The sequence below is a fragment of the Trichosurus vulpecula genome, chromosome 6 (assembly GCF_011100635.1).
Source record: "Trichosurus vulpecula isolate mTriVul1 chromosome 6, mTriVul1.pri, whole genome shotgun sequence".
Classification (NCBI taxonomy): Eukaryota; Metazoa; Chordata; class Mammalia; order Diprotodontia; family Phalangeridae; genus Trichosurus; species Trichosurus vulpecula.
In genome coordinates this window covers 217526856-217541200 of record NC_050578.1, presented here as the reverse complement: position 1 = coordinate 217541200, position 14345 = coordinate 217526856, and the positions used below count along the sequence as shown (strand labels likewise).

Sequence of the window (14345 nt, the reverse complement as noted above, 5' to 3'; positions counted from 1 at the left end):
TCTGGAATAGTACAAGTGGGTAAACCTTGTTAGACTACATTTAAAATGATGTCACAAAGGTGGTGGACAACTCCTCCATGGCTGCCCGAATGGAGAAGCTCTGCTGCCAATGTGTCCAGACTAAGTCAGCCTCCATTTGGGAAAATACTGATTTATATTATACATGAGAGGAGGGCAGTTACACATACACAGGCTTGAACACAGCATCATACAAATGTATCACAGAATTTTCTGCTCAAGTCAACATTAGAATGTTTCTGGTTTTGTCTCATTCAAGTAACATTTAGTGATCTTTAGCAAAGAATGAAAGGCTAGCAATTATTTGATGTATCCTTCTTTATTAAAATTCAAAGCAGTCTCCAACTCGCCTATGCATTTTTTGGGTATACTTTCTATTCCATTCTAATAGAAGGAATTCTGTTAGAATGAGAAGAAATAAATGTACCTCCTCTTTGTGGTGCCTCGTTTTACTGCTGCTCCTCAAAATTTTATCCTGACTTTTATTATGACACATAAAGATTAGATTCTGACCTCCTACCTGTAAAACCCCATCAGGTGTTAATTTATCCATATCACATCTCATGTCTTTCAGCTTAACATAGGTTCATTAATTTATTCATTCAGCACTCATTAGGGTACTACTTTTTCAAGTCTCTGTATAAAACACCGGGGAGAAAAAATGGACATGATTTTTTCTGATATCCTAAAGATCTTTCCTTTCCTTATTTTTTAACAGCTCTTGAAGCCATCCTTCTCTCACCTGTTGATTGGTTCCCTCTTGTTGCCCTGTGCCAGGACATTATTTCTTTCATCCTAACCTAGTTGGTTAGTTGTGATTCCTGAATGATCCTCTTATTTTTTACCCCTTGGTCAATTATTAGTTAACATTATTCTAAGAGAGTATGGAGAAAGAGTATATGTTTGTTGAATATAATTTGATTTAGTACTGAATAGAGGAAATTAAGGCAACCATCTGAGGAATGCCATAATTATTTGTGCCAGTGAAGGGACACATTGAAACATGTAAAAAAAAATTGTAGTTGATCTATGTAGAGTAAACGTCTGTGGCCCACTCAGAAAGTTTCCTGGGTGCTACATAGCTGGCCAGCATGCATACTAGATAATACATTAGACTGTAAATCCTATGATTATTTTCTTGTTTCAATCTCTTCAATGAAATTCCAAGTATAAACTTGGACTGAGACAACAGGAGGCAGGTTTAATTTGTATTTTCCCATGGCTATTTATTCGCTTTGGTTCCTTTGGTGTAGTGATAGTGACCCAGGGAAGAGTTGTGCTTTAGTATGAAATGGTAAAATACGGGCAAACAGGAAAGTGTTGGATTTTGTTTTTCTGGTTGACAGCCAAATCTTGAGTGCACTCAATGAATAGACATAAAATCGCCACAGATGGAGTTACTTTGCTTCAGGAATAAGGTAAAGAAAAGCTGTAGTGTTCACGGATATCAGAGTTCTTTGGTGTAATTTCATTTATAGATAGCTCAGAAAGCATTTCCAGGGAGAGCCCAGTGGAATTCCTTTTAATGAGCTCTGCCAACATGTGTGCACTTTCTCTTGAAGGTAAGCATCTGCCTGGAATGCAATAGCAGCAAATTACGTGGATTGAAACGAAAATGGATCCGCTGCTCAGCACAGGCAACAGTCTTGCATCTAAAGAAGTTCATTGCCAAAAAACTTAATCTTTCATCTTTCAATGAGGTAAAATGGGAAATTAAGTAATGACAACACTTATAAATGCAGATACGTTTTAGAAACAGCTTTTTCTTATTTTGTTACAAGTTTCAACTAGAAAATTTTAAAACAATGTAAAGTAGTTTTGCATACACCTTGTCATTATAATAGGGCGTATACACTCTGGCATTATAACTGCTCCCAACATTATAATTATTGGTATGGGACTGGCTTCAATAGATAATGCAAGGGCTTTTCAGTAAGAAGCATCTCCAGATAAGGCAATAGATAAGAAGTAAATACTAATTGTCTAAGAATTGCATGTTTCTAAGGAAACTCAATCTTAAATCCACTGAAGGAGGACTTGAATATGTTTTATAGTTAAATATTATGGAGTAATTGGCTGGGAACTATTCCTCCCTTCCCTTCTCTCCAATTTTTTTAAATCTTAAGACATATGTAACATAACTTACTCTGAACAAGAGCTAATTGGGACAAAGGGGATAGAACAGTGAGAAAGGACAAGGAGGTACTTGGGTGTTTTGGGGAGGTGTTAATATAGATCCTTGCAAGGTTCAACAAAAGTGAATTGGGCTTGGAACCCACCAACCCCCTTCCTCAGTGAGCTGCACAGTGAGTAACAAATAAAACTACTAAATACTTATGTTATAAAGCATTGAAGTTACTGTATCTCAGGAGCCATGACTACAGGGCAGAATGACCACAACAGTGATAGGTCTGGGAAGCACATGCTATCTATAATGAGTGGTTGAGGATTATCTTGGATGTTTAGCCTAGAAAAAAATCAGACTGAAGGTATAATCACTTACATAAAACATTAGAAAAACTACTATGTAGAAGAGTTAGACCAATGGGTGAACATTACCAAGAAGCATATTTTAGTTCACTCTTCAGAAGACTTTTCTAACTACAGCTAGCTAATAATAGAGTGAGCTTCCTGAACCAGCAGTGAGTTCTGTGTCACTGGAAGAGCATGAGGGATGCAATAAGAGATGCAAGTTGTACTACATGACCTTTAAGGTCCCTTAAATATTTGAGGAGATTCCTAAGGGAGCTTTGCAATCAAGTACCCCAAATTTCTCAGTTTGCCATTTCCTGAGTAAATTTTTTATTCTTTACCATTTGCTTACCTACCTCACAGGGTTGTTGTGAGGAAAGCACTTTGCAGACCTTCAAGTGTTATATAAATAGGAGTTACTATTATTATTATTATTTGTTGTTTAACATAGAATGTTACAGCATAGTGTAGTGACAAGAATATTTATTGCACTTTAGGAAACCTAGATTCTAGTCCTGGTTCTGCCACTAACTTACTAATGTGACTTTGGATGAATCAATTCCTTTTTCAAGGTCTGTGTTTTCATTGACAAGATGAGGTATTTGAGCCAGATGAATTATCCAACATCCTTTTCAATCCTAAATATCAGACTGTTGCAAGTCTGTTCCAAAAGTTTATTTGGTTTATATGCAAAGACCTTGTGTCTGAAAGGAAGTCAAAAGTACATTGAGTTGACAAAAGGAAGCAGGGACTAAAGGAACATAAGGGAGAGTGGTGAGCCTAACAAGGCCCTGTTTTACTGTGGAAAGCTACAATATGGTACCCTCCAAGAAAGCATATCTTGTAAGAGAGTAAGCTGTCAGCAGTGTTGAATATCCACCAAATATGGGGCTCAGGGAGAAGACAGTATGGGAAAAATGGAAAACAAAGTCTTTGCTGTGAAAGAGATTTGGGTCTACTAACACCAGTTTAAATGTATTCTTTGGATCTTTCTGCCTTTCTCTTCCCCTCTAAGTAATGCACAGAGACATTTATGTGTAGCTCAGTTTTTCCTTACTATCTGTAAGATAGCCGCATCTGGTGTTCATGAGGGGAGATTGCAAGAGAAATTCATAAAATGTTTTATCATTCCCATAAATACTGCTAGTGATCCTTCTTGAGCTTTAAGGGAATCATGAGGATAGACATCCTCCTTGCTGTAAAGGAAGGACTTCATCTTCTCTGTGGCATCCCATGGAATGCATCAAGAGCTAGTCTGTCAGGATGACTGGAGGGCAAGTCCTGCCTCAGACATAGACTTCCTCTGTGACTCTCAGTGCCCCCCACCCATGTCCCCAGCTCCAGTGAACAACAATCACTGGCCTGCATTGGGAGAGGGAGTTTCCTCACCTGGAGCGCCTTCTGCAACTAAGTCACAGGTCTAAACTGTGAGTGGCAGAGAAGACTATGGCCAGATTGTCTGAGCCTGTCTCTGGGCATCAGGGCGTAGGCCACACTTGCTTTAATTGACCCTTTGAAAAGAATGTTGCAATCATCCTGATAACAGAGACCTGAAGTCATAATGTCTTACAAATTATATCATATGATGGAGACGCCTCAGCATCTCAGTCATTCGAAGGCAGTGTTCTTCAAAGTCCACTAACAGAGAGAGTTTTTGTCATTGATAGTTTTAGTCTAACTTATTTACAACAGGTAGTAATGTGTGTTCGTTGACTGGTGTGTTTTGTCATTTACTCCACCCTAAATTAAAGTATTTCTTCCTCTTCTATTAGCTGGATATATTATGCAATGAAGAAATTCTTGGCAAGGACCACACACTCAAGTTTGTAGTTGTTACTAGATGGAGATTTAAGGTATGACCCAGTTGTTTTGTAACAAGGTGTTTTATAGTCTCTTCTATGAATAACAGTCATGTGTGTTTATGTAGTCCATTCCTCTCAGGGGTTAAGACTGTCTGCAAGTATTAGAATAATGATTTGAACACAAATAAAGGGTCCCTTTAAAATAGGAGATTTCACAGCAGCATTTTAGGTGGTTTTCAATAACTATGGTCTGTCAGAGTACTGCTGACCCCATGCAGTTTGCTTGAGCCCCCAAATTAGTGTTGTTAGTTTGGGGGGACTTGATAGAGGCTAATTAGAAGGCTAAATTTATAACAGATCTCACCTCTAGCCCCTTCCCATTCCTTTCATACTCGTTGGCAGAATAACCATCAGGAATATTCATGGAAAGGACAAATTGAGGGAATTACTTGTAGAAGCATGGGATTCCCACTGTGAACGAGTGAGGGCTTTTGCAACATGGCGCCTCATCACTTTTGAATTCTCCAGAAAGGGAACTGACAGATTCAGATAATTTCTGTCTTTGGAGTATGGCAAGTTGTAGCTGGTAAGGGTTGGTTACCCCAAGAGAAAAGTACCTAGAGGGTGTGTTATCCTATGAAGCATCAAAGGTTAGTCCAGGTTACTTCTGTTTATTGCCGAGATTTAGAGCCAAGAAAATGAGTCCCAGTGTTCTGTGGTCCAGAGGTATTCTGGGGGTGCTACTACCACCACTGTGGCAAGGTCTGCAGAGGACTGCTCAGGGACAGTTAGGGAATAGTTGTCAGGCACATTGGTGGTCAGATAGTTGCAGCTACTTCCCTGGGGCGATTGTTTTCAGGAATCTTAGACCCAGAGCAAAACATTTGCCAGTAAGGATTTCTGACTGAGTAGCCAGGCCTCCTCTGCCTCTGTCTACCTCTCTAGGAGCCAAGAGCATTTGAGGGGCAACAGTAGACCCTTTCCTTTTTCTTTGTCCATTCTTCACCTTTTACATGAGGACCCGCACCCACCTCTTCCATGACTCAAGCCAGGGGACAAGTTTACTTGTCATTGGCACACAACTCGCCTCTCCTAAAAAGCACTTCCACAGAAGATTAAGTACAGAGAGAGGCACAGATCTCTCTCTCTCTCTCTCTCTCTCTCTCTCTCTCTCTCTCTTTCTCTCTCTCTCACACACACACACATGCACGCACACACACACACACACACACACACCCTCCCTCCCCCCCTCCCCCCAACTCTCCTTCCAACATTTCCTTTTTCTCATCTCACTTAGACAACTATTATCACTGCTTCCTGGAATAAATTATACCACTGCAATATCCTTGAGGAGTCAGGGGGAAAGTATAGGAAGCTGCTAGGTGTAACATGGGAGGGGAGGGGGCAAGAAGGAGCTTGCGAGGTGGGTGGTATCAGGAAGCCTGACTGGCCTCCTGTTGACTGGGCAGAGGGAAGGATGGGCTCCAGCAGAGGTGACAGTTCAGGTGCTATGAGGAGCCTAGGAAGAGGAGAGTCAGGAAGGTCCAGTGAAGAATGCAGTGTCTGCAGCAACCAGTAGAGAGGCCAGGGTTATAATCCTGGCATTGCCATTTACTTCCCCTGTGACCTTGGGTAAGTTATTCAACCTTAAGCCTTAGTTTCTTTATTTGTAAAATGAGAATGTTAGACTAGATGGCCTTTAAGGCTCCTTCCAACTCTCAGTCTGTGATGGGTCTAGTTATGAAGGTACAAAGGAGATGACCTCCTCTCATCCCATACTTTGTTGGGCTTCATGACTACAGAGAATCAAAAATGTTCATGTTTGATTAGCACCATATTTGATTCTTTATAGTAAAAGCATTTTAAAATAGAACCCTTTAGTTTGTTCTTTCATTATATATCAAAAAAAATTTTATTTTGTGTTTTTGTTCTGTTATCTTTCTCCATTAATAACCTAGCTATTTGGGGGGGTTTGTTTTTACAGAAAGCACCTCTACTGCTACATTACAGACCCAAAATGGACTTGCTGTAAGAGAACTTTAGTGTCCTTTGGGACAGAGTTTTTTGCAGAGACTATCACCAGGCACCTTCTCAGTGCATCACTTAACTCACATCACATGACCCAGTAGAATTGTTCTGGAGGACCAGTGATCTCACAGCACACCATACTTCAGAATCTTTCTTCTGGGTGACGTGGGAACCAGATTTCTGAAAGAGAATATTTATACCTTTTTGTACGAAAAAAGAATTCACAACTCAACAAGACACTACCAGCACTAAGTTTACAGATTATGAAAACACTTCACAGTTTTATGTAGCTGAATAGCATTCGTCTCTTTGCTGCGATTTCACAAGACAGATTAATAAATGTAATAGTGATATAAATGTCACTTTCCTGACACCAAATTACTTTTGCTTGCTTTCCATGTCTTGAAAAGTGGAATTAATTTCAGTATATTTTATGAATTTGATTTCATTGTTTGCCTCAATATTTTGGCTTTCATCCAGTCCTTCCAAAGCCACTTCAGATCCCTTTTGGTGGTGATTGACTGTATTTATGTTGCCTTTAACTTCCTGAAGACTTAGAAGATTTTTATTAAAATTTTATTTAATAGCATATCAATAGGGAATTCCATAATTTTATAATTTAATCATGGCATTAAAGTTTCCATATTAAATAAAAGGAAGATAATAGTTCCCCCAGTTTGCCTCTATATTTTACTATATAGCATAAAATATCATCAGATCACTTAACAAGAATACTCACAAGTGCTTAATATGTTACTTGAACTTATTTTAAGGTAGACGTGTCATACAGAGTTAGAAGCTTGCAGAAATCTGTTCTTATTTGGGAGGTAACTTTTATTTTAAAAATATATCACTAGTCATGAAGACAGTGCAATAGAAAATGTTTTCATTCGTAGAGCTGAGTGTTATATATTGTTTTTAGTTGTTTTAACAGTGGCTTACAGAACAATTCTAGTTTTCTTTTAGTCATTTCTATGAAAAAATTATATAATGTGTTGATATCATAATTTGTCCGCTTGTCCTTCCCCCCCCTTCATTTCACATATGTTTTAGCAATCTGGAGATATAATGGCATTCTGTTTCTTATTTAGGGGCCTGATTTAATTGATAGTGTCTTGAGTAGTAACCACCAAATTGAGTAGGTAAAATTTTCATTGAGGTCTTGGCTTGAGCTAGTAGCTATCAAGTTGAAAAAAAAAAGCCCTCCTAAAGGCTGTACCAGCTACATAAAAAGGTAAAGTAGAGAAATGAGGCGATTTCTATCCATTTTGGGCCAAACAAGGCCAACATTTTTACCTGATTTGCCCACATTATTGCCTTGGTTCTTAGCTTTGCCTGGTATGCATGTGTATCCAGCCTGCATTCTCTATGGTAAATGTTAAATCTAGAATGATTTCTGCAAGCTACACATTATGACTGCTGACTGGTATAGAAAGAGGTTAAAAAGGACTCAGAATGAATTCTAGTCATTCTTGACCGATAGAAGTTGCTTTTTACTTGATAAGCTAAAAACGCCAGTCAGTATATGGTTTTGTTAAACCCTTTCATCTCCAAAATGTGGGTATCTTTGGCTTTTTACAGAGTAGTGTCCCCTATTTGCCAACACACAAACATTTATTATAATTGTGATTTGGAGTCTTGACTAAGTAAGAGTGAGAATGGAGCCATTTACTGAAGTAATCCAAGTCGAAGTCACCAAGTGAGCCCCCCACAAGTCTGGTGCACTTTTGGATACATCCCTCCCTCCTTGCTCCCCATTTTTGTTGTGTTGTGAACTGGAGAAATCCAAATTGAAAACATACCATTAATGCTGTTATCCTCAGAGAACCTGGAGATCTTGTGCAGTTCACCTTTCTCCCTCAGTGGTAACAGAGACTGAGGTGGGGTTGAGGAGGAGCCCGTGATTCTAGGATGTTTGGTCCAGCATAGTATCATTGGCAACGCTGGCCCTTAGGAAACTCTGTCTTTCTCAGCATGTATTTCTTTGAATTCATTTTTGAAGGTATAATTGGACTCCTTTATATACTTTTTTTTCTTCCCATTTCACGTTTCACATGCATGAAATGGAAAGAATTAATAGTTAATGCAACTTGATTCTTAGCTATAAGAACAGCTAATTAAATTAATTCAATCCACTTGACCATAAATTAGGCAATTAAAACCAAAACACAAAACTATTAATTCAGACTATTTAAAATCAATTTCTTTATTATAAACAGTTAAGTTCACTTCTAGTATGGTTTGAATTGTTGACGTATCCAAGCTCATAGCCTGATACCCCATCCAAATCAGATTTACCATGTGAGGGTTTAATGATTAGATATGTGTATATATAATAAATGTTACCTGTCTACCTCAAAATACATAATCTGCTGAAGCATTCTACAAGACCAGAAATTACTGCAATGCAATTTTAAGCAAAACATTTAAAACTTGGGTAGTTTCCTGTGTGATGAAACTGAGAAAGGATTAAACAGTATCAACATGCAAATTCAGATTAAAAGTAATTCACAGTCAGTTGTAACTTGGCCTCATAACAATCTGCATTATACATATTTGTAAGTTTGTAGCTATCTTTAAAATCACTTGAATTTGCTATGGTGCTATGTCAATATGTTTAAATATAGGTAATCTATGTATAGGTATGTAGGTAATATATGGAAGCCAGTATTAACATCTCTAACTGGTTATTGATTATTAATTATTGTGTTTAACTCTGCTTTTGTAAGTGTGTTAACCTGATAAAACCTCAGTGGCAAAAGTACCTATTTTTCTAAAATTGCATCATGTCAAAAATCTCTTCACAACAGGACTGTTTTCCCTGGGGAGTTTTCTGCTCCATTTGGCTTAGCTTATTGTAGCTTTCTCTGGTAAGAGGGGCTGTGCCTAAGTAAATGTCACCGGCAGAGGGACGCCTCAAAGTCAGACTCTGCTTCCTTCGCCTTCTGTGGAGCTTCAACAAACATTTCATTCAAGGCGGAATTGGTTAAAATGTGCATTCTTTCCCCCAGAATGAAAGCCAGGCTCACTTTGTGTTTGGATAATCATTCAGATTTGTTCAGTACTTTCATGCAGGTGGAGTTACTGTGAAGTAGTTTTCACCACTATTTAGCTGGTCAAACAGTTGCAGCTCAGTTATCTTGTTGAATTATCTTCAGCAGCAGTGAGACGGATTCCCCAGGCATTAGTCTCACTAGATAGAGTTTTCATTGAAAATAGAGAATTCAGATAGAATATATAATATTGAATTTAAGATTTGGGGGGTTTAAAAAAAGAAGAAAAGTTAACTTTATAAAATTATTTATTCTATTTTAAGCCTTCTATCATAATTTACCATCCAAATATTTTGTTTTCCGTGGTCCAGCTTTATTTACGGGCATATAAAATGAAATTGTGAGATGTTTTACAAGCTTCTTTTTACCTTGAGTAGCTTTTGATTTGTACGTTTTTGTTTATATGGATGAAGAGCATGACTTCTGCTTCTGTGCAATAGGTTCAAACGTGCATTTATTAGACCTATGTTGAAATGGCAATGTAGCATCTACTCACTGCTGAACTGAAAGGTAATTAATTGTAGGTGGGATTTTAAAGTGTGTACATCCAGCTACTTGGGTTTCTTTATCCCACTTTTTATTTCTTTTTCTAATTGTAAGAATGACATTTTGAGATTAAAATTTTGTGTGTGTGTGTGCGTGTGTGTGCACATGCACGTGTGAAAGAGCTACCTGTCAGCAATATTTACAAATAAATGATTGGGCAAGAAACATTCATGTGAAGTGTGGACGCGTTCTGCAAGACTGGCCACCTGTCTGACATTGCTTTGTGCCATTGTTATGTGTGGTATCTTTGTGTACCATCTAACCTGGGAATATTTGTCTTATTGGTTGTGCAGTCATATACGCAACGCTACAACCTCTGGGGATATGGGACCATGTAAAATATCAGACTGTAGGATGATGGTGCTATTTTTTCCAGTAGGCAACGAGCCTTTGAAAGCTTACCTGGCTCTTTGTAACAACATAATTAGTCTTTGGAGATTCATTGGACCTTTTCTAATGGAAGATAATTGTATTTTACAATAATTTGAAATTTACCATTGAACTAAATGCTATATAGGATCAAGCCAACCAGTTTATACATCAACATATATGAATATTTGATAAATTTATACTTAAAAGTATTTTAAAAGAAACTTAATGCACTCAGCTAAACTGTATATTTTACAGAAAAAAATCCACATTTCTGTATTTCCTCAGGTAACTACATAGTTCCACCACCTCACAGGTGTGACCTTAAAACATAACTAATGTGTTTCTTTGCTTTGATTTAAAGGAAATTGGGAGTCAAGATTTGTAAATCTTCCATCCAAATTATGCTTAGGTCTTTATATTTAGTTTTCTTTCTATTTATTAAACACGAAGTTTAAAGAGAGAGCACTAAACTAATTGGACATCAGATTGGCTTGGAATTTTAGTATATTTTGGCAAATTTTCATCTCTGAAAAGATTAAGGTTAAAAAAAAGCGCAGAATTACATTTTGTTTGTGCTATCATTACATTAATTCCTTCATATGTAAGCTTATGTTTGAAGAATGGGTTAAAGTTTGAATTTAGCTTTAAGTATATGTAAAACATTGGTGTAAATGAGTATCCCAATAACTTTTAATTGGGCATAAAGGAAAGCAATTTCTCAGATGAGACAGATTTAGAAGCAGAGGACAATAGACATTGCAACCACTAAGCCTTTAACATCGTTGTGTGGCAAAAGAAAGACCTGAAATGATCGCAGTCTGGAGAAATGAGACCGCAGATATTTTTGACTGTTTCATTTGAAAGTTTACATTTTTTTATGCTTTGTGTTGCTGTGTAATTTTTGTACTCTTGGTGGCTAGTTTTTTGTCTAAAAATCTTTTTGGAATATTGCTTAATGTTTTGATTTTATGATAGTGAAGCTTGTATTCAGTGTTTTGCCAATTAATATTATATGCTTGTAATAAAAGCAAAAAAAAAAAGCTCACTGAATTTCTGTCAGGCTGAAAGTTTATTATCCAAAATTTGTATAAGAGTATTATAAAAATAATTTCCTAGTATACTACAGTGGTAATATGAAGATGCTGTTAGCTGCTAGTACAAACCTTTACTAGAGCCTTGTCCTTTAGTTCAGCCAGTATTTAATATATCTTCCACACCTCTGTGATCACACATCTCAGCCCTCTTGTCAGAGTACATTTGCTGCTCACTCTCACCGCTGACATTTGTAAAATGTCATATTACATCTGAAACGTCATTTAAGTTAGCCAAATGTTTCTGCCAAATGCTTGGCAGAAACTGTACATAAAGTGACAAATGTTGTTCATCTGTTACATGGAGAGAAAAACAGAATTTGGATGCTTTGGTCTTCGGTTTACGTACACCACTGCAGATATTCTCAGCAACAGTAATGGTAGCATTTCGCATTGCTCTTGGTGTGCTGACTGATTAGAATGAAGTATTCTGTCACCTGCACTGAACAGAGGAGAAAAAAAATACTCAGGCCAGATCCTTAATTTTCAAAGGTTAATAAGCAACATAATACTTTTGTTTGCTTTGGCAGAAAGTTTAGTTAGTAGGAAGAGAGAATGTAATGGCTAGTTATGCCTTCTGAAAGGTTTAGGGCCATTAACTAGGGTTAAAAGTAAACTTAGCATCAAGCAATTGGCTTGAAATATGGGTCTCATTTGGCTGATTTGGTAAGTTCTTTGATTAGCTCTTAAGGTTATCAAGATTTATGCCTGGAATTGTGTATAAAAGAATTTGTTGCTCTAGGATATCTTAGTGAACTATAAAGCAGATGTTACGCTGGGTGTGTTTCTTTGCAGTATCTGCATACAGCAATGTCAAGTTCCAAAGTTATATCACTTTTGCTGCTTTTCTTCATATTGGGAGATTCAAAAGAACTTATTTTCTGCTACTGAATTGCTATTGTAAAATAAAATGGTCACCGCTGTGGTCTTAAGCCTTTAGACATTCTGTTCCCCTCCTTCAACACAAATACATACATAACATCTACTAAACATTAATGCAGATTATGTGCAAAGAGAGAATGGGTCTGTTGTTAGACATTTGCCTTTGCTTGCTCAAGTAGATAGATAATGGTGGAAGCAAAGAGATGGCCCTAAAAAGATTGGTTTTTTTTTTTTTCATTTTGTTGTAAAGACAGGAAAAGGATACAACCTCCAAATTTAGCATCATTCTACCATAGTGCATTCTTCCACCTCCCCTGTTTTTGTTCTGCAGCCATTAAATTATTGTTCTCCCCTGTAGACCAGTGTGTTTTTGTATGTAGGAAGTTTTTTTTTTTTGATCTAGCTTAATTCTGTGTGTATAAGATATCTAATTATATATATGAAATAGAACCCTGTTATGATAGTACATGGCCACAAAATGCAACATCTACCTATGGTAAAAGCCTAATAGAGCGGCCTAGTATTGGTGTCAGTTCTGAACCTGTACACACCCACACTGTGAGGGGTTCATCTCTGTGTCTCTCCCTGTCTCTCTCTCACTCTATACTCTGCAGCTAAGATCCATGATGGCATTTGTTGAACTTTACAAGGTGATCTATTTTTGCTTGCTGATTCTCAAGGGAAATTATTGAACTCTATTATTTCAGTGTCCTAAGATACTCAAGGAGAGCATCTGCCAGCAGCTCAGTTTTACTGTTGCTCTGTTTACATTGGGCTAAGAGTAGGAACATCAGTGTAGAAATTGACAAATCTGATGGGCAGACATTACCTACACCCTTCACACAATACACAAATACACATACGTTATGCATGTGTCACCTATTTAAGTATAACTGTGCCATACACATCGCATCATTTCCCTTTGTGCTGGGATGATCAGCTTAAATCCTTTTGCCTATGACCTACAAGCCATTTCCTCAGCAAAAAATTAAATAAACTGTACCTTTAATAATGCACATTTGTTGGCAGTTTTTTTTTCCATGTTTATATGGCACGAAATCTGCTCAGGTTTATAGTAGAAATGATATGCTTATATACCTCACTTCAGGAAGGGATAAAGGCACCACCCTCAGCAATTGTGATTGTGACCTTTGAAATACCCCATTGAGAAAAACAAACAAAAAATGTTTATGAGTTTCATGTTTTGTATTGCTTTGTGTATAATATATAATGTAGCAATTTAATTGTTTCAGGCTTTAATTTGGACGTAAAATAAATTCTTTCATCATTGCATTTTATTTCTATGATTTTTATGCTGGAAAAAGTCTGGATTTGATCTTGGTGTCAAACCATAGAATGATTTCCTATTAAAAATTTGAATGAACAGTAAAGTTTCTTTAGGAAGGATCGCTTTCTTTGTAAGTCTTTAATAAGACAGAAAAGAATTCACCTAATTTTGGGGGAGAACTACAGACTTTGGAAAACTTGTATAGACTTTAATGGGGAGAGATCTTTTAAAAGATCTTGGGCAGCACAAAATTCTAATAACTGGATTCAACTATTATTAAGCATCTTCTCTGTGAGCACTCTGCCGAGCACTGGGGGATTTGATTTAATTCCAAAGGCATTTATTAGCTGCTAGGCACTGGAGAATATAGAGACATTTTATCCTTCATCAAGGTAGAACTATATATCCCTGGAGAATTTGATTATCTGGGAATGGATACAAAGGTAAATGAAAAAGCCTATTGCCCCAAGGACCTTACAATCTAGTGAGGGAGGTGACTGTGCCACCAAATGGACTAGAGTTACGATAGAAATAGGTGAGATGTGCCAAGGAGGGAAGCTAGGGTGCTTTTTTTTTTTAAGAGGAAAAGATCAGTTCCAGTTGGGAAGATCACTTTTGTGGATGTCATGACATCTGAGGAGCCCATCTGAGAGACAGAACAGTGCAGGTGGAGATGGGGTAGGAGCTGAAGATGGCAAAAACAGAGACACTGAGGTAGAGACAAATTTAGAGAACAAGGAATAATGAATGAATGATCCAGGTTACCTCCAGTGTGGCTTGTTTGTTAGAAAGG

General features: G+C 37.4%; 1 protein-coding gene across 2 annotated transcripts in view; it reads left to right on the top strand.

Moving 5' to 3' along the window:
- The window catches only part of PCGF3 (polycomb group ring finger 3), a 112373-nt gene extending 100059 nt beyond the window's left edge, over positions 1-12314 (top strand). For both annotated transcript variants that reach the window (XM_036763259.1, XM_036763260.1), the window contains 3 exons: positions 1581-1718; positions 4263-4343; positions 6277-12314. In XM_036763259.1, coding sequence (XP_036619154.1) covers positions 1581-1718; positions 4263-4343; positions 6277-6324 — 267 coding nt within the window. In that variant the 3' untranslated portion in view covers positions 6325-12314. The remainder of the gene's footprint in view (positions 1-1580; positions 1719-4262; positions 4344-6276) is intronic.
- Positions 12315-14345: the final 2031 nt, after the last annotated feature.